Here is a 21,586-nt window from a genome sequence, read left to right on the forward strand (position 1 = left end):
CACACAACGTGACACGTGTAACACGAAACACACCACATAGACGCATTTAGGCTCCTGAGGTGGAGATTCCCAGTTCACATTTACACTTTGTGAAGTGAAGTGATTGTCACATGTGACACAGAGCAGCACAGCACACGGTGCACACAGTGAAATTTGTCCTCTGCTTTTAACCATCACCCTGAGTGAGCAGTGGGCAGCCATGACAGGCGCCCGGGGAGCAGTGTGTGGGGACGGTGTTTTGCTCAGTGGCACCTGAGCGGAACGGGATTCGAACCGGCAACCTTCTGATTACGGGGCCGCTTCCACCACTGCCCTGTGCGTCCTGCACTTTTACACGAGCAGTTGCTGACGTGCACAGATGCAACATCTTTTGGCAAAGGATTTGCAAAAGCTCAAAGGATATTTGAAGGGTTTATTTATGTATTTATTTTGTCTGTGCGATTTATTGCATATGTACATAATTGACTAGTAAGGCTACTTTAAAAAAAACAATAAAACAATATATTCCATGACAGATATATTGAGCATAACCCTTGTTATGTAAACGAATACGTTCCCTCTGTGTCCTGTGTACTAAGTGCTTAGGTAATAATTTTTTTTCCTAGAATCCTGTTCCAGAGGCAATCTGCCTGGCCCCTGACCTGGTTCTGTTCTTCGTTTCCGCTTTTCCCCTTTCGCGGTAGCCATATGTTCCGGGCAGAGCAATTACAGGCGCCGGTGACCTCGCGACCTCTCTGGCAACAGTGACGTAACACAGAGGCCTAAGTCTGATTGAGACGCGTCGAAGCGCCCGGGGTAACCGCTGTTGCTTCTTCTTCTCCCCAAGGCACCTACCAGGGCCAGTGGACGGGCGGGATGCGGCACGGATACGGCGTGCGGCAGAGCGTGCCCTACGGCATGGCCACCGTCATCCACTCGCCCCTCCGCACCTCGCTGGCGTCCCTGCGCAGCGTGCAGAGCAACGGCGCCGTCCTCCAGGACGCCTCGGCCGACACCCCGGTGGGCACGCGGGGGGGGTTCGTGCTGAACTTTCACAGCGACAGCGAGGTGGTCACCGGCAAGAAGAAGGGCCTGTTCAGGAGGGGCTCGCTTTTTGGCAGCCTCAAGCAGCTGCGCAAGTCCGACTCCAAGACCTCGATATCCAGCAAGCGCAGTTCGGCGCGCAGCGACGCCACCATGAGCCGCATCAGCTCCAGCGACGCCAACTCCACCATCAGCTTTGGTGACGGCGAGGGCACCGACGAGTACGTGCCCGCCGAGGACCACGTGGACGCCACCACCACCGAGTCCTACATGGGGGAGTGGAAAAACGACAAGAGAAACGGCTTCGGGGTCAGCGAGCGCTCCAACGGGATGAAGTACGAGGGCGAGTGGCTCAACAACAAGCGCCACGGTTACGGATGCACTACATTCCCCGAAGGAACAAAGGAGGAAGGGAAGTACAAAAACAACGTGTTGGTGCGTGGAATAAGGAAGCAGCTAATTCCCCTTAAAAATCCCAAAACCAAAGAGAAAGTGGACCGCGCCGTGGAAGGGGCACAAAGGGCGGCAGCTATTGCCAGGACGAAAGTGGAAATAGCGGCGTCGAGGTAAGCTTTACGTCGGTGTGTGTGCGTGTTTTTTTTTTTTTTGCTTTATTTCGTAATTTCGGGTCGAGTTCCACCTCAAGTCCCTCCCCGTCCGGCAGCGCGGCGCTCGGTTTTTAGACAAGCTCCCTTGCTAGATGTTCAGTGAACCTGCCCGATGCCTTCGACGGTGCCAGGTACGGCTGCAAACGGACGGGAGCCCGGGCAGGACATTTTAGGAGCCCCGACTCTGGAGGCGAGTGGCACTCCACGCGTGTGAATCGTAGGGCTGCAACTATCGATTATTTTTTTAATCAATTAATCGGATAACTCATACAACAACTTGTTTAAAAAACAAAAACAAAGTAAACGGGTTCGGAGCAGTCCCGAAGAGGCAGAAACTCCGAAGAGGTGGAGCTCCGCAAGAGTCACCTCCACAGTAGTCGGAAACACGTATACGACTTTTGGTGAATTAAACAAAGCCTCCAGGCAAAGAATTTTCCTCGAACATTTTTTGTAATCGAATTATTCGAATAATTCAATTACAAAAAATGTTTAAGGAAAATTCTTCGTTTAATTCACCAAAGTTGTATACGTGTTTCCGCCTACTGTGGAGGTGACGTGTTTCCGGTAGTAATAATAATAAAGGTAGTAATAATAAATGCAACAGATGGACAAATCTACATTCATGAGCATATAGATTTACCCAAGATGGCGTCGGTGAGGTCAACTGCCGTCGCGACTGCTCCGACCCCGTTTACTTTGTTTTGTTTTTTAAACAAATTGTTGTATGAGTTGTCTGATTAATCGATTAATCGATGAAAAAATCAACAGTGTTGATAGTAGGGTACCGGCCAGAGGATCCACCGGCCACAGCCCCCGACCTGAGCAGCGACGCAGGAGGATGACAAAGCGCAAGACAATCGCTGGAAACTGTGGAGCCTGCTGTTACAGTGTGTGTGCATCAGTCTGCGCTCTGAACTTTTTACAGAGGTCACTGGCAGTGCAGAGGTAGAGAAATGATGGAAAGCATTAGCTTAGTCTGCCTCGGAATATCACTAGGGGTATTACATTTTAATATAGTAATAACCATGTCTGTGTACGGATAAGATGATAACAAGGCCTCCTCTTAAAGGCTTTCGTCTATTTTTGGAAAGATGAGATCATTATAATGTTCCACTGTAATGATTTGCAGTAGCTGGACAGGTTGGTGGTTATGTATCATCTCATGGATCATCTAATAAGTGATTTCATAATGAGTATTATTTAGGCTGTTATATCGGTATATAGGTGAAATTACACAGCTGTGGCTGAATGAATGAATGTATCGCTCATGTTTTGAGATATATTTAATGATGCAGTGTAGAATAATTGATTGTCACGGGTGGGCTGGACATGGCGATGAAGGAGGACGCATTCGCCCGATTTCACGCGACAGGGGTTTAATACAGACTACACACGAGACAGGGGAACAGACACGAACAGTTTTATACAATTATATAAATATACACCAGGTGAACACGATCAGGGAACATTACACAGGACAAACATGAAACTCCGGTCCGGATTCCGGATCCGGAGTCACCCCTGCCGGTCCGGATTATGACATTGATGTATTTGTCCTGTTGAGCCAACCCTTCCCTACTAGCACGTAAAATGTGTGATTATCACCAGTTTTAAAGGGATGTATCAGAGCAGCATGCACATAATCTGCATATTCCACTGGGTAAAAGAACACAGGCCACCTGTGGGACCCACGCAGGACGGAGAAGCGGTGATCTAAATCACTCTCGAATGTGAGGAGTGGGATTTCTCAGCACTGGATGAATGATTTGGGGGTGGTGGGCTCCAGCCCACTCACACACGCACACACACTGATGATTGCTCAATCGATAACAGCGTTAACATGAAGTGTGTGAAGTGTGCAGCCTCCCTGGTGCCAGGGCCCCACGTTTCCCCACAGGATCAAAGTGGCCGGTGGGCTATTTTAGGAGGAGAAATGCCCGCCCATGACATGCTGGAACAAAGCACGACCCACGGCCATTTTCATTAACAAAGCTTTTACCCTGCACACAGTTTTTGATTTTACAGTTTATGAATGGATTGACTGTGTGTGTGTGTGTGTGTGTGTGTGTGTGTGTGTTTGTTTCTATTGGCTTTCCTCCCTGGCGGGGCGTGGCCACTCTTCTGCGGTTACACCTCGCACAGCAACTGACCCCACAGACGACATTACAAGTGGCCCATCACAGGCCATTAGTAGCGGGCGGCCATGAAATTAAAGCCCCAAAACGCATCAGCTTTCAGCTGACTAAGAACGAACACCTGCGCCTCAGACCCGGCACCACCGGTGCTTGTTCACGCACCGACGCGGCGACCCCTCCAACCCCCGTTGACCTGTGGCCGCATTATGTGCCCGCTGCCACCGAGCCGTAAATAGAGCCCCCTTGCGTTAGGGCCTTGGCCGGGCTGTGCAGAATCTGCTGCTGAAGGGCTTTCGGTAAAAGGTTAACTAGCGTGCCGAAGATCGCTGTCTGAAAGGAAAGGTTATGTATTCGGTGTCAAGTGTAACCGGATCACCAGTTCAGCTCAGGACAAGTCCCAGTGTACGCCGGTGCATTTTTTAATGCTCCTTTTTGACCTGCCTGTACTTCATTTGTAACAGTGAGGTCTCAGTTACTAAATCTGTAATGTCTTTAAATATCTAGAAATCTGGTTTACTTCCTGTACATTCATTTTTTTAAGTTTTAAGAAAGTCACAATATAAAATAAACCAAAACAATAAAAAATTAATAAACGTATTGTTGTAATCATTATTATTATTACATTAACTAAATAACGTAGCATAAACCCAACCTTTAAAACGCTAGGCAAAATTAAATCTTTACTGGGCCTAATTTCCAATTCCAATGAAGGCCTAACAACTGAAGAGCACTTTTGTTCGTTTCGTTCCTCTCTTCCTGTCCCCTTTGAAGTCAGCCATTCACCAAAAACACTGGGCAGTGAAGGAGGGTGCGTGCTGATCACATGACAAACCCCTTACCCAGTGGAAAACGCGGCGCTCGAATGGTGCCGGCGCGCCCTCGCAGCAGATGTGGCGCGTCAGCACCGCTCCACCGTACTGACTAAATAAGGCAAGGGGGGAGTCGGCTTATCAGGGGCGGACAGGAATAAACGGCCCGCCGGCAGCTGATACGGTGGCCCAACTGAGCGCCCATGTAGCTCGCAGTTCTTTTTTTTTTTCAGTGAAGTGATTGTCACATGTGATACACAGCAGCACAGCACACGGTGCACACAGTGAAATTTGTCCTCTGCATTTAACCCATCACCCTGAGTGAGCAGTGGGCAGCCATGACAGGCGCCCGGGGAGCAGTGTGTGGGGACGGTGCTTTGCTCAGTGGCACCTCAGTGGTACCTTGGCGGATCGGGATTCGAACCGGCAACCTTCTGATTACGGGGCCGCTTCCTTAACCGCTAGGCCACCACTGCCCCTAGTTCAGAAAGACGGGCAGCGCGAGTGAGCGAGAGAGAGAGAACGAGGAAGGGAATGGTGATGCAGCCGTGTATACGCTCGCTGTGCCCGTACCACGCCACGTTCCCCTCACACTCCCACGCCACCAGCTGCCCCCAGCACAGCGTGGTAAAATGGTGTGCCACTTGTACTAGCTGATCACTTTGAATAACTTCATAATAATGTCCTAAATGACATCTGATTTGTTATGTGGAAAAGATATCTAGAAATCTGGTCTTCATCTAGGTTTTGATGCTGTGTAAAGGAAATTCTTGAAGAAAAACACAGAATTGTTGACATTTTTGCAGATTTATGAGCAAAGAAAAACTGAAATATCACATTCAGTATTCAGACCCTTCGCTCAGTATTTAGTAGAAGGCGTGTTTTGATATATTTACATTTACATTTAAGGCATTTGGCAGACGCCCTCATCCAGAGCGACTTACAACGTGCTTTCAATTTACCATCGATAAAGGGATCAATTCTGGTTCACTAGGACCCCCAACTATGAATACAATCTTTTTATTCACTCTGTTGTAGATTCTGTACACAAGTTCGACAATAAGAAGGTTACAAGTTAATCTAAATATTCTTTTAAGAGGAAGGTCTTGAGCTGTACAGCCATGAGTCTTTTTTGGTAAGATTTGGGGATCCTCTCCAGTTCTGGCAGGTTGGATGGTAAACGTTGGTGGACAGCCATTTTTAGGTCTATCTGAGATGCTCGATTGGGTTTAAATCAGGGGTCTGGCCGGGCCATTCAAGAACAGTCACTGAGTTGTTGCCAAGCCACTCCTTCATTATTTTAGCTGTGTTCTTAGGGTCATTTGTCTTGTTGGAAGGTAAACCTTTGGCCCAGTCTGAGGTCCTGAGCCCTCTGGAGAAGGTTTTCATCCAGGGTATTCCTGTACTTGGCCGCATTTACCTTTTCTTTCGATTCTAACCAGTTGCCATGTCCTTGCAGCTGCAAAACACCCCACAGCATGATGCTGCCACCACCAGGCTTCACTGTTGGGACTGTATTGGACAGGTGACGAGCAGTGCCTGGTTTTTCTCCACACATACCGCTTAGAATTAAGGCCAAAAAGTTCTATCTTGGTCTCATGTGGGCATTAATATGTCTTGCACTGAGGAGAGTCTTCCGTCAGGCCACTCTTCCATAAAGCCCCGACTGGTTGAGGGCTGCAGTGATGGGTGACTATCTGCAACTTTCTCCCATCTCCTGACTGCAGCTCAGCCATCAGTGATTGTTGGGCTCTCACCAAGATAGCTCAGTTTGGCCGGACGGCCAGCTCTTGGGAGGGTTCTGGTCATCCCAAATGTCTTCCATTTAAGGATAATGGAAGCCACTGTGCTCTTGGGAACCTTAAGTGCAGCAGATTTTTTTTTGTAACTATGGCCTGATCTGTGCCTGAGCTCTTCAGGCAGTTCCTTTGACCTCAAGATTCTCATTTGCTCTGACCTGCATTGTGAGCTGGAAGGTCTTATATAGACAGGGGAGTGGCTTTCATAATCAAGTCCAATCCGTATAATCAAATGTAGAACCATCTCAAGGATGATCAGAAGAAACAGACAGCACCAGAGTTAAATATATGAGTGTCACAGCAAAGGGTCTGAATACTTAGGACCAAGTGATATTTCAGTTTTTCCTTGTTAATTAATCTACAAAAATGTCAACAATTCTCTGTTTTTCTGTAAATGTGGGGTGCTGTGTGTACATTAATGAAGAAAAATTAACTTGATTTCTGCAATATAACAATGAGTGAAAAGGAAGGCTGAATACTTTCCATACTCACTGTATTATTTATTTGTTTATTTACTTATTTTTTGGGGCGAGATGGAAATCATGGCTTACTGATGCACTGGCTTGACCCCACACTTTCTCACTATAAAACCTAGAGCACATTAGCATCTGCGTGAGTTATTATTAGGTGTTATGTACAGTTGTGCTATCATTATATACAAGAATAGCTTGTCCCAAGGATGGCTGCTAGTTTGAGCCAAGTCCAATTTAATGTATGGTTGCATCGGTCCAAATAAAGCCGTCAATGGACACACCCCCAGTCAATGAACCCACCCCCAGCATTACCAGGCGGAGAATACTGCTCATTTTTCATCTTTTTCCAAACCAATTATCAATCAATCAATCAATCAAATTTGGTTGGTTGGTTAATAACACATTTCATTACAGTGAAGAATTTTTTTACGGCTTTACACAGATCTGCACCTCTTATATGTTAGTCTTTCCTGCCACATGAATAAATATAATTGTAAAAAAAAAATGTTTTACGACATGAGGAAGGATTTCAGGATTTTTTTTTTTTGTGGTAGTGAGCAGGAGAAAAGGCATGTTCTTCTTCTACTGTCGGGGGAGTAGGGAAGAATTACAGCTTGCTATTCAGCCAGCACTGTCCCTGTCCAGATTCACAGATGGACAGCATGGAGATCTAATGTTGATTTTGGCAAGTGTACTTGTAGCATTAAGACTCAGTTCACACATCCCCCATCTCAAGAACTTCCTATACAGAATTTATTGAACACAGATACCTGACATACAGAGATTGACATACAGAGCTGCACAGCTTTCAGTGTAGGGAGTTAGAAATGTGTGGTCAATGTGAACTTGCTGACCCCTGCACACCACTGAAAACTCCTTTTATTTGCATGTCTGTACTAGCCATCCAGATATATTCATGTAGAGACATGTAAATGTGCTTACATGTGAGCCTAATGGGTAACACACTCGCCAATAAACCAGAAGACCCAGGTTCAAACCCCACTTACTACCATCGTGTCTCCGGGGGGGGGACTGTCCCTGTAACTACTGATTGTAATCTACTGTAGATAAGGGCGTCTGACGAGTGTCGTATATGTAAATGGATCTGCTGTGTGTGCCATAGCCGGCTCGATTGAACTCTTCCTCAGCGTGGAGGAACGCAGGTTTTTTCTTTTCTCAGATTGCAGTGACTGCGGGGGCGGCCGAGGATGGTACGTTCCCACTCTCACAATCATTAATCCATGAAGGCGAATTTGGCAGCACCTTCGTTTCATTTCAAGCTCCTCCACATCACAGGATGTTGCCGGCCGTGCTCCCGGCCAGCTCGCCCTTCTGCCACATTAACGTCCATGTCGTGCCAGTCTGTCTGGGGTCACTCGATGTCAGAATCTCTGAGCGGATTGGGTTGAGGCGCAGGGATGAAATCATGCCTGGGAGATTTAGGGAGAGATGAGCCCATGAGGGGTGAAAACAGATGTTGGATGTCAAGCGCTGGAAAGTGGGGAAAAAAAGATGGGAGGTTAAAAAAAACAAAAAAAAAAAACGATTGCAAGTGGCTATTACAGGCTCCGTTCCGAAGCTGATACTGTGCTGAGTCGCCACGTCCATATTCTGACATGTCACTCAGAAGAGCGATTTGAGCCTAATTATGGCCCAGCCCCAGGCTGACAGCACTGATATATTTTCCTGTATGAGCCGAAGGAGCGCTGGAGGGAACGCCTGTCAGGACGATTGTGGGAGGTAATATTCCATAGTATCCCACATTCCCGCTGCGTGTTGCGTGACAGGTGAGTCACACACAACAGAGTCTCATCAATCATGCCTTTATCCATCAGAAACAGGAAGCCTGAAGCCTAATGACCATGTCTTTTTCCATACCCTTATTTCTGTTCGGCACAGGTTCAGAGACTGATGGGATATGATACTTTACACTTGCCGGTTATATATCTCTGCAGAAGGCAACAGGTTTTACTTGCCGCTCATCTGTCCATCTCGTTTTACACCGTCAGACGTCGGCAGCTCGCTTCCTCTACAGTGAATGGGATTCTGCATTGGCTGACCTATCCTCAAAACCTTATTAGTCACTTTAATGCTACATTACTGCCCATTCAACGTCCGGTTTGCAAACCGCAGCCTTCCCCAGGGAATACAGGAGATCTGAAATGCACAAACAGCCAAGATGCAACGTCACAGGTCCTGCGTTTAGCACATTTCTCTGCAAACGTTGTATGTTCGCACGTTGCCGTGTTCCCATTTTAATGAGTGAAAGATGAGTCACAATACGGCCTACAGACAGCAACGATCCTTTCAAATTAGCACAGAAATTACGAGGGAATTTACTTTTGTGTCTTTGTAATATCTTTTTTGCTGAACCCTTGCATATCATTTTCTAGAATATGTCATTATTCTGTTACCAGGATCAATCACTCAATCCAATAATGAACTGAATAAGTGCATTGATTCTTCTTTAGTTCTCCATTCACCTTCCCCACTGTGTCCACATGCAATGGCAGGGCTGGGCAAAATAGTGATGACTATGCATTGCCATAAATGGATTCAGTAATGTATTCCATACAAGACATTAAAAGTAATGTATATAGAATGTTTTTAGAATACATATAAAATATATGTGTAAATCAGTGCTTTTTATATACTGATTTGTTTAATGATTAATTGTGTGAATTTGCTTTTGGCACACTGGGTTGTGCATCAGTATTAACAAAATGAATAAAATATCAGCATGATTATGTTGCATTATTGGCAGAGTGTGCAAAGTAGAAACATACCTTTGTAAGCGGTCGCATCACCTTCGTGGACGTGGGTTGTATGAGTAAATAATGTGATAGTCATAGTCATTGTCAAAATACAGGCCCAAATATGGGACGTCCCAGTTAATACACAGTTGCATCAACATTAATAAAACATCTTCAACATATTACTTCTAACATGGCCTGAATACAGATACTTCATCATTTTACTTTATTTTTATTTGTTTGCGGGCTTGTGCACAGCTGTGTATTATGTGTGGAGGGTGGGTCAGTGGTGGGCAGATGAATTTATTTTCCTGTCATTTTCAGCCTTGCGGGGTATGAGTGTCTGTTACCTGGCTGTCAGCAGTGTTCGGTATGTTGAGGGTCAGGGGTTGATACCCCTGTAATTAAAACTACTGCAAGTGTGCAATCTGTTGCCAGGCAATGTGACCTTTCTTTGAGCATGGTGTGGATTTAAATTCAGAAGCTGCACTGGAGGAAATATGTGTCTCTGTGTGTGTTTTTGTTTCTTTATAGTACATACTGAGTAGGTACCATTTTCATGTTACTATATCTGTATAATCATTCATATATTATTATCATTTTTACAGTTAACCAGTTACATAAAACATAACATGATAGTTATTTTATGTTATTGATATGTTTAATTCACAATCTCTGTTCTTATGTACTTAAATAATATGTTAGATTGAAATACCAATTTAGTTCAATTTTGCTCAGATTGAGATTTTCCTGGTTATTATATTGATAAATATCGACAATTGTCTGCTCTGAGATGGGGAAATTGGCCAAAATGTGAAAAATGTAGTCCATTTAGCCTCCTAGTTAGGATAAATTCAATAATAATGATGCCATAATCTGGAATAATATAAAAAAAACTCTACCCAGCCCTTATGTTTACTCTGTTTACTGTGATTGCATAGCATCAGTAATAACGTATGAGTGGTCTGCCAATACAGAAAAATGTACAAAGCAGCGGAATTTGCGGTAACCGCCATGTTTGGGGGCGGCACTGGTCGCCTATAATGATTCGGTGCGACGACTGGTTGCTGCGGTATTCTGCTGGAGCTTGTATTCATGGAGTGTTCATGTCTGTGTGAGTGTGTGGGGTCGGCCGTTAACACGAGCCAGATGATGTGTTGAACCGCCTGCCCGAGCGGTTGAGCGTTGCCATGGCAATGGCTCTAGTCATCTTGTCAGGCCTGCTCTCATTTGCTGCATTAGTGGAAGTTGCTGCGAGCTAAACAGCACATTTTATCATGCTCCGTCTGTTTCCTCAACCCCAGAAAGTCACACGCGCTCCAACCAGAATGCTTTTTCTCCACGGAATTTGGCCATCACACATGCATCTGGACATTCCGTGACTAGAGTATTTGACTTGCATTTATTAATTTATGCAAAGCTTACATCCACCTGGAGGAAACAAGAAGACAACAAACATGTAGATCAATTACCAACACTTTAATTCGTATTGGTGAACATTCAGCATCAGAAAAATAGCCCCCTCAAGATATATGTCTGTCAGAGATGGCTGCTTGTGCCCTAGATATTTGAATGTTTAATTCGGCCCCATGTTCTGCATTGGAAAATATAGTTTACTGAAGTTATTGATTATGTTAAAAGAGTATATTGTACGAATGCATGAAAAAGCAATCGTTTTGTTTTCATGGAGTGCACTGTCGCTCTAGCGATTCTTACACAAGTGGTGTGCTTAATATTTATGTGCACTGTCAATACCTTGTACAAAAATAGATTTGAGCGTGTTTTGTCACTTTTAAAGATATTAAATAAAAAGTGTTACCCAGGTCACACTGCTCTCTGGGATGCTGAAGCCTCTGCAGCCTGTGCCAGGCGGCCCTCTCCTGTACCAAAGTGAGCAGCCCGCCGCACTTCATATTCACGCAGCTCCAGCTTTTCTCTGGTCCCGGATGGCCTCGGCCCCACGGTTTTATTTTAAACCCCCTCAGCTGTGCACTTGCCTCACCAGCATGCACCGCGTTGACAAATGCGGCGCACGCCACTCAGGAACGAACTCGCTCCTCCATCCTACTTCCTTCAGTTGAGTCGTCAGCGAATATTTATCCAAGACACAGAACACGGAGTCAGCTATAAACACTTACGAAGATGCGTCCTGGTAAAAGCATATCATCATGCCTATTTTATAATACAACAAGATTGCAAATGACATACCTAGTCATTTATGGGTCTTGTGAATATCATGACGCTGCTTATGATGATGACAACGGTGATCAAGGCAGTCCTGATACACACACACCCACACACACACACAATCACTGTACAGCCAAAGCAAGAACATCAAAAAGAGATGTCTAATGTCTGTTTTCGAGGTCTCTTCCACTTAAACAGAGCTTATGACAATTCTCAGAACTAATCATCTGTCTGTGTTAAGGTTTCAAATATATATATACATATATGTGTGTGTGTGTATTACCTTTGTGCGATCTACTCAGAAGACATGGACTCATGGTTATGCGGAGAACTATGTAGATATTATGAAATGTATTGAATTAATAGTACAGCAACTTTTCACACACTCACCACTCCAATATTGTTTCTACTGACCCCAATCTTGAGTGTTTGTCAGTCATGGACAGGACTCACTTGAATTAAAGATATTTATAGTTTCATTGGGACTAAATGAATGTTTTTTAAAAAAAGGTTTATCATTGTCTGGCTTGTTAATTTTTCGGATTGAAAGATACTTTTTCTCTCCCGAGTGACCTTCGTTCTCAATGGCTTATTGTCCAAAGTAATACATGAGTGCATTTCCATCAGTAAAGTTGTTCATGACCTTACTCCCAGGCTTAAACTGAAGCAAATCCACTGGAAGTCACACAATGAAATCTCACATGCAGGAGAAGACCAACCCATAAACAGCTATTCTGCTGCTAAATAAACCACCACATAACACATAGGGCATGAATAATTGCAACATAATTTGGGTGTTGGTTCTGCTAGGCTATAACTCCATTAGTCATACATAAGAAATCCTAAATTATCACCAGGCTTGGATCCAGTATCGCAGAAACGCAGGCACACAGGATATGTAAAACCATGTGCTAATTGTGTAGAATTTTGTTATGCGATGGCTTACTTTTAGGTCTGCTGCTAATTATTGTAATGGTGCGTGTGTCTTTCTGATATTATCTGTATATAGATTTCGTACTGTCACATTGTTACCGCAGGTATTTTAGACTCGGGGTGCACCGTGGCCAGAGCTATTTGAAGTATTATGAGCCACCAGGACTGCTTTCGTAAGCATGGGTCGCCATTAATTATCAGCTGTCCAGCTAAACGACTGCGTCCCGGTGCACGCGAAGGGAGCCATAATGGCGTCCTGTTACAGTTTCTGAAGCCGGACCTCAGGCGGCTGTTTCGACCGGCAGGGTTTTGCACCTCACGGCCCTTGGACAGTGAAGGTCATGTCTAATGTTTAGGACATTATCAGTGCAGTTCACCAGCCGCTGCCGGGCCGGCCAGCCCAACTATGTTAGCATATGTGGCAGAGATTCCACAAATAGGCATGCAGCTCGGGGAGTGACAGGGTTCAGGAGGGGTTCATCGGCCATAGAATGGAGGTTGCACGCTTTTTGGGGGGGGTGAAATTTAAGAGGCATGTAAAATTAGAGGTGCATACTGCTGTGGTTTGAAATACACAGAAGTCTGGCTGGGGGGCACATGCACAAACTTATTCCGTCTTCCAGAAAGGCGAATTCGGCTGATTGGGTATTATTTTACTACTATTATTATTTTGTGTGCTATTTGAAGTTGCTTCCCATATTTGGACTGCAAAACCAAGTGCAAATAGTTTCATTTCTTTAAATAAGTGACAAATCTATTTTAAATCTGTCTAATGAAGCGATTCCTATGAATCACTAGTTAAGCATCTACCAAGTCATGTGGTGGTAGTGGCCTAGTGGGTTAGACACTCGCCGATGAACCAGAAGACCCAGGTTCAAATCCCACTTACTACCATTGTGTCCCTGAGCAAGACACTTAACCCTGAGTGTCTCCAGGGGGGACTGTCCCTGTAACTACTGATTGTAAGTTGCTCTGGATAAGGGCGTCTGAGAAATGCTGTACATGTAATGTAAATGTCTCCATCCATTTTTTTCCCCCATCCAATAGTGAAAGTGAAGTCATTGTCATTTGCAGCACAGCACACGGTGACACAACGAAATGTGTCCTCTGCTTTTAACCATCACCCTGAGTGAGCAGTGGGAAGCCATGCCAGGCGCCAGGGGAGCAGTGTGTGGGGACGGTGCTTTGCTCGGTGGCACTTACCTGCTAGGCCACCACTGCCCAGTTATACTTTTTCAATACATTGATTGTCTTGTAATGTGTGAGATAAATTAGACAGCGAGTGAACGTTTTGTCCTTGGAAGTTGAAATGGAACAAAAATCGGCATTTTTAAGGATTTGAATGATTTTTAACAAGGAATAATTTGTGATGACCACATGACTGGGTCACAGCAACAGGCAGGACTTTTCAGTTTTCCCCACAGTGTGTCACAGTTTTTGTATGGGGTTATGCAGCATCAGATCCGTGTTCACTGCCAAATGAGTATCAGAATTGGACCATGGAGCGGTGGAAGGAGGGGCTCCGGTTGCCACTCACAGGATTTAAAGGATCGGCTGCTGACGGATCGGTACCAGATACCACAACATACCTTCATAGGTCCAGTGGAGTCCATGTATTGACGGGTTATTCGGCTATTGATTGCAAAAGGGAGCCCTTGTCAATATTAGGCAGGTGGTCAGAAAATAAAGCAGTAATCATTTGCATGATCATTCATCAGCCACAAAAGAAATTGAATGATTTTTATTGGATTTGATGTTCCAAAATAAAATGATGGTGTTCTTTTAAGTATATTCAGCTGCTCTTTCAGAGATGACGCCTGCCAGGAACCCCCTTTTTGCCCCTAGTGATGTCTTATTTCTGGACAGTCCAAGCACGGCTGTCCCAAAGCATATGGCTCATGCATTTTAATGGTTCTGCAACCCTTCTGTGTGTCATTAAAGCAGTCAGATTCTTTGTCCAATTGCTTTGAAGAAGTCATAAATACAAATGTCCGTCCTGTCCTGATGGGTCCTGAACCAGGGCTCAAAGCTAACTGGGACACCAAAAAAAAAGCGATCTGTTCATTTCCGTTCTAAGCGCCCTAGTTCCAGCGCTGCTTCCAGTGGTGGCAAGACGCCACTGCACATATGTGCATCCTTAATCCTCCACATTTCATGCCATTTATTTTGCCCATTTTTTGTGCCGTGTTGTGCGTAATTAGTTCTGCTGGGATGAGCGAAGTGAAAAGAGAAGTCCCCGGTCCCTAATGCACTGCACACAAACCGTTCTGTGGCTGAATGCAAAGGCATTCTGGGAGAGGGGGGTGGACATGGGGCTTCCGGTGGATTTGTGAAGCAGCCTGGCCCTCTGCACCTGTCGGTGAGAGACCACTTTGGTGTGGATTCTCGTCCGGCCGTCCTGGCTAATGTTATCTATGCTGAGCTGTGACCACAGCACGTACCCAAGGTACAGTTCAATTATTCAGGCCCTCATTAGTGAGGGCTGGACATGGGCGCTGTGCTGACCTAGATATTGATAATAGATACCTAGTATTAGTACTAGTACTAGATCTGTCTATGCTGAGGGCACCGCGCCTGTGCTAGTTTATCACAATGGAGCCATAAGCCCCAAAAGACTTAAATGAACTTATTTTCCGCAGGAATGAAACATTTAGAATCATTCACTTTGTGAATAATTATATAAATATTAGAGATGTTTTTATATTTTACTGAACTACTTTGTGTTCTCTACTGATTTTTGTATTTCTGTCTATATTGCATGACTTGTTTGTTTTGGTGAACAGTGTCTGGTAAAGGGGATAAAGTTGCGAATCCAGCGGTTGGTTATCAGATGCTCTCTCTCTGCTGTTTTTGCTGTGTGGAATCTGTTTTACTGGCAGCGGCCAGGCATCCAGGCCGGATTAAGCTCTTTGTCCGATCCCCTCCCGTCCATTTGTAAAAGCAGGATTTGGATTTGACAGAATTGTGGTAAAGGTGGGTGGCAGGGGGTGGGGTGGGTTGGGGTGGGGTGGCGTTTCGGTGTGCGGCGCATGACCCGCCCTCTCCAGACACTGTGCAGAGCAGCGCGCATCATTACTCCACCCTGTTGTTTTAAACAAATTGCTCACAGCACATCCACAGCTGGGTAAACCGGACACAGACATATGCTGGACGGTAAACCACCCCTTTTACTGAAACATATTGCAGTAAATGTACAGTATTACATCTCAAGCTGTTGTCATACAAGCATTGCACAATAGGCACAATAGTGAGGCACATGATCTATATACACGACTAGTTAAAAGTTTGGACACACCTTCTCATTTATAGGTCTTGTATATTGTACATTGTACAGGATTATGGAATAATAAACGTGTAATGTATAATATATTATTCATTGCTTCATTGCTTTCTCCTTCTACAGAAAATAGTAAATATGTTTCAAAATTTGGAGTAGTAGCTGCATCCAAACTTTTGACTGGTACTGTATAATGATGTAAAAATATGATGTAATAATATCACTTAAATAATCGCATTATTCCATTAGCATAGAATTACCATCTGTTTACCCACATTTTGTTAGGTTACAGATTTATTCACAGATTTATTTTTTTCATCAGAATTCCACACACAACAGCCCATAATGACAACCTGAAAAAAAAGTTTACTTGAGGTTTTGAATAAAAAAACTGAGAAAGTAGATGTACATAAGTATTCACAGTCTTTGCCTTGAAGCTAAAAATTGATTCCCCTGATCATCCTTGAGATGTTTCTGCAGCTTAACTGGAGTCCACCTGTAAAAAAAAAAAAAAAAAAAAACTGTTGATTCTACATGCTTCAGGAGAACCCTGTTAATGTCCTTGAGTGGTCCAGCCTGGGCCCAGACCTGAATTCGATTGATCTTAAAATGGCTGTTCACTGACGCTTCCTGGTCAACCTGATGGAGCTTGAGAGGTGCTGCTAAGAGGAATGGGCCAAGGATAGGTGTGCCTGTCCTTGTAGCACACCTACAAGCATCATATTCATAAGCACTTGAAGATGTGATTGCTGCCAAAGGGCAATCAACAAAGCATTGAGCAAAGGCTGTGACTTATGTGACTTCTCAGTTTTTATTTTTAATAAGGACGCCCAAACCTCAAGTAAACTTTTTTTAATCAAAATTCCATTATGTTAATATGATGCTAAAATAGGAGGGTTGAATCTACATCACTGGTTCTACATAACAACAAGTTTTTTAACGGAATGTGTATACGAGGGTGTAGTATATTGAGCACAGCCTTGAACAAAGTAATTATACTTACAGAAGAATAATGTGTTCCAAAATCTGATGATTATCACATGCACAACTTAAAGAGTGGTCCTTGAGAACCTTGGAAAGGATTCATGGCATCATTATTTTCCTTCACATGAATGATGTATGAATGATGTTCTCAGACAATCCCTATACACTATGTGATGTAAACAGAAGCAGTAAACAGTTTTTTTTTTTATCTCATTACCATTTACAGCAGTGCATGTAAGAGGTTTGCTTTAAACTAATTGGCTGTGTGTGCGTGCGTGTGTGTATATTTACAGGACCGCTCATGCCAGAACCAAAGGTGAGGCAGCTGACCAGGCAGCCATAGCAGCTGTCCAGGACTCTGAAATTGCCAGGTCCGTGGCCCAGGAGCTCTCCCCAAACTTCCACCAGCCAGGTAATGTCACGTCCATGCGGGCATGAAGCGGCGGGTGCACAGAGAGCAGGACGGAGAGTGACGAGGAATGAGGACGCTTTCACCTGACATCACGAAACAGGGGTTTACTGGTGAATCACAGGACAGGGGAGACATCCGAGACATTGACATTAGTGAACACGGAACATGACGTTAAAGACCTGACAGCGGACAGAAACGAACAGGGCAGTTTTATACAATTAACACAGGTGAAAACGATTAGGGAACATTACACAGGACAACAATGAAACTCCGGTCCGGATCCCGGATTAACCCCATTTCGGACCGGATCGTGACAGGTAACTGATCTATGAGACAGTTGTGCAGTGTGTGCATTAAAATGGCAGTTTTACTTTCACATCTGTTTTAATATACTGAACACCAGAACCCAATGCTTTAAATTGTACAATTTTACAGTACAACAGAACTACATGGAGGAAAAAAACAGACTGCAAAAACACCTTTCTATTTCTGTCGGCCTTCCTTAGTTAAAGTGTTTTAATGGTAAGTTATGTTATGTATGTTGAAAACTTGTTAGTTTATTTACCATTACTGTAACATTATTGGAATTTTTTTAGCTGATGTTTTGATTGTAATTTTGATTTTGTAATTTTTTTAATGTTCTGTTTTTGACCGAAAGAAGCCAATCAGTTGAGCTAAAGTCGCTGCTTTAGCCTAGGAACTTGTAACTGGAACAGACACGATCAGATCAAACTTATAATTATCACGCATTTTATTGATGAGGATGCGTGCACGAGTGAATGCACACTGACAATCTGTTTATGATGTGCACAATGCACTGAGAAGGAGGTGAAGGCTCGCTCGCGAGGTCTGAAAGCCGGCGACTGTGAGAGTGGCCTGTCAGATAACAGCACCGGCACAATGCAGCCAGCAGCGCGGCGGCCACTGATAAGTGCCGATTCTGATAAAGTGTCCCTTCTGGGGCCAAAATGCACGACCGTTCGGCACATTCCCTCTCCCTGCATGAACAACACCTCCGGCACGAAACCCCCCGATCAGAAGGGGCACGCCTGGGTGGTGAGGTCAGCAGCAGGGCTTACTCGCGGTTGTGTTCTGTTGAGTAAACCTAGGTTGGAATCAGGGGGGGATTCCCTGCATTTTAGTACAATCGCTAGGCCGCAGTCACACCTTTTCCACTGTAGCATTTTCTCCAGCTGAAGTTGGCTCCTGAAGGAAAGACCAGAACCCACTGCAAGTCTTGCGCAGAATGCTGATGAAAGAAAAAAACGATCCAAAAAGTTCAAACGAATAAAAAGAAACCGGGACAACTGTTAGCCGCATTACCCCACGGCGCGCGCTGGCTTTTGTGCCGAAAGGTTTCTGGGTGAACGCGAGTATTCTGTTTCTATGACTACAATGAAGGTCTGTGTCCGCGTTCGGGGGAAAACAAAGCTGACCGGGGAACTGGGGAGGGAAGGAGCCGGACCATTTCGGGTGTGGATACTGGAACTCCTGGAACAAGCTGCTTTGTCTTTCAAATGAGTGGCAGGAAAATGCCCGCAGGCCCTGTTTGCATAGCCTTGGGATACGGGGCTCCATTGGCGTAAAAAGGGGAGGCGGCATCTTAATGTGGGTAATTTTTTATTTCTTTTTTTTTTTTAAACAAAATCCATACTCGGCTTAATTGGCCAGGAGATTCTACGTTTGTTTTTTTGTGACGTGTGCGCGCGGCCACTGACTGCCAGCTGCCCCGGCGCACATTCTGGGCACCGGGCCCCCCCCACATTTCGGCCGTACACCAGCGCGCGAGAAACGGCCACGGCTGCCGCGCTGTACACAGGGTACCTCCGGCTGGGACGCGGTGTGATGGACTCGGCCGTGCCTTGTTAAAATAGACGGTTGCTGTTGCTGCCGCGAGCCGCCATGCCACAGTAAAGTCACGTAACAAGTGAGCGCGCGGTGGTCCAGCTCGGGCTGTGGTGACCTTTGCTGGGATGTGTTATGTAAACAAGATCCCTTTTTAGAGGCGTGCATATCCATAAGCCTCGTCAATTTAAAAAGCTTATTCTCGCTTTGCCGCATACGCGAACCTGCAAGAGCCGTGCTGCGCCAGCGCTGATGAAATAGGAGGAAACACATTTCAGAGTCGCCCTTCTCAGTTTGTGATAAAAATCTGATGAACATAACAAAACCCCATGTCAAGCGCCATTGTGGGACTGAGGCTTTTTAATCCCAGAGCCGATGCCAAAGTATATTTGGGTGACTTTCTCACGTAATCCATAGCGACCGTAATGATCTGCTTACGAATCGGCCGGCTGCCTCATGGCTTACCATGCTTTTCCAAGAGAAACAAAATGTCCCGGTGAAAAGAATTACCACCACTGCTTGTAATTGACATTACAGACTTATCACAGATTATCACAGGCGGTTAAGAACACTGCTGAAAACATCAAGGCGGGAAAGACGGTGACCTTTGTGAGCATTTTGCCAACATCCCACCTAGAATGGTTGTTTCCCCAGAGGAGGTTTACAGAGTGACGTTAATCACTCTATATTTGGAGCAAATGCGTCCTTACTGGGGAGACATAGCTGGGATGCTAGTGGGCTGAATGGTGGAATGGCTGAGCTGAACGGCCAGGCTGATTCACAGCAGCTGTCCATTCCTTCAGCCACACTCACACACATACAGGATCTCTCACACACCCAGATGCATTTACACGAACACGTACACAAGACACATATGCATGCACACGCATGCACCATTTCATGCGCATTTTTCGTATGCTTGTAACAAAAGTCTGATGAAACAATAGGCCTAGCTGGATCGTGACATATCCATGTCACGATCCTGACATTTCCGGGTCCTCTGGTTCCCTGGTTCCTGATTACCTGATTGTGTGCATCTGTTATTATTAGTATAAACGTATCTTGCTGTGTCCCATCCTCATTCTTTCAAATGTCATTTGTACATTCCTTTTGTGTGTTCAACTGTCTGAGGGTCTACAGTTACTTTTATTAAAACATTTGCTTCCTCCCTTCCTGCTCCCTTCTTGACATTCAAAATCATGGTAAATTTGCATGCAAGGCTTATAGATTTTATCCTTGTGGTAATTTAACTGAAGGACAAATGAAAGAATAGGTAAACATGTCTATTGCAGTGTATGTTTAATCATTGATAAAATAATGGAGTCCATGTCATTCTTTCACTATTAATGCTGTAATAATACATGTGAGACTTGCGGTGCTTTCATTTTCATGTTTTTATTTGACATTGCTCTTTATAGCTTTTTCCATTGTAATTAATAGCTCTAACTGTAGATACTACACAGTACATGACAAAAGACATTCAGACATTAGCCTTATCAATGGGGCGTGTTGGAGTAATGAGGGTGTGTCATGTTGCAAAGAAGGTGTGTTGTGTACTCTGCACCACCCTTCTTTGTTAATTTCTTGATTTGTCAGGTCCTGTATCATTTTGTAGTGTTGCTGTGTTTCCTTGTCTGTTACATTTCTGTCCTGGCACCAGTCCTATAGTATGTTTACTTTTACTACCTGTCATTTCATGCCATTCCATCTGCCCCCTCAAGAGTTGTGTTCCACTTCTCTTGACAGGTTTTTTTTTCCCATCCTTTGGTGTATTCAAGGTGTATTCAAATGCATGCAAAAAAGGCCATCATGGCTGAATCCGCGTGAAAGGCGTGCGCTCTGTCAGTTTTTGTTTGCAGGCGCGTTCTAATGCCTCTGCACCCAGTAAGTAATGTGCAAACAATGGACTCGCTTTGTCCCATCTGTCATCATCCTGGGGATAGTTGAGTGATGCATCCTTTCTGGGGCTTAATAACAAAAACATGTGCGGTGCCTTTATGAAGACTCCCTGATGATTATTTTTATAGGACACACGTCATAATCAAAAGATATTGGTTCAGTTTTGAAAAATGCAGTGGGGGCGTTTTTTTTTTTTTTATGTCAGATTATATTGAGTCACCATTCTGACCTAGTGTCATTTAATAAAGGCAACATATGTGATGGCATAACTCGCATTGAGTTGCAGACATATCTCACTTCAAATGGATTCCTCTCATTATGATCGTTTGCGTAAAAATTAAGGTCAGCAGGGGTGAGATGTTCAAAAGGATTTCAGCGGCCAGTCTATCACACTCCTCTCACTGTGCCCAGTGGAGTGGAACCTTACACAGGATTAGTCTGAATAGAGC

At 44.6% G+C, this 21,586-nt stretch overlaps 1 protein-coding gene across 1 annotated transcript in view; it reads left to right on the forward strand.

Moving 5' to 3' along the window:
* Positions 1–21,586, forward strand: part of jph1a (junctophilin 1a) — a 29,453-nt gene that overhangs the window by 1,145 nt on the left and 6,722 nt on the right. Inside the window, exons 2-3 of the mRNA XM_028968739.1 lie at positions 827–1,589; positions 17,275–17,393. Of these exons, the coding sequence (XP_028824572.1) occupies positions 827–1,589; positions 17,275–17,393 (882 nt within the window). The remainder of the gene's footprint in view (positions 1–826; positions 1,590–17,274; positions 17,394–21,586) is intronic.

Source organism: Denticeps clupeoides, chromosome 2 (genome assembly GCF_900700375.1).
Source record: "Denticeps clupeoides chromosome 2, fDenClu1.1, whole genome shotgun sequence".
NCBI lineage: Eukaryota > Metazoa > Chordata > Actinopteri > Clupeiformes > Denticipitidae > Denticeps > Denticeps clupeoides.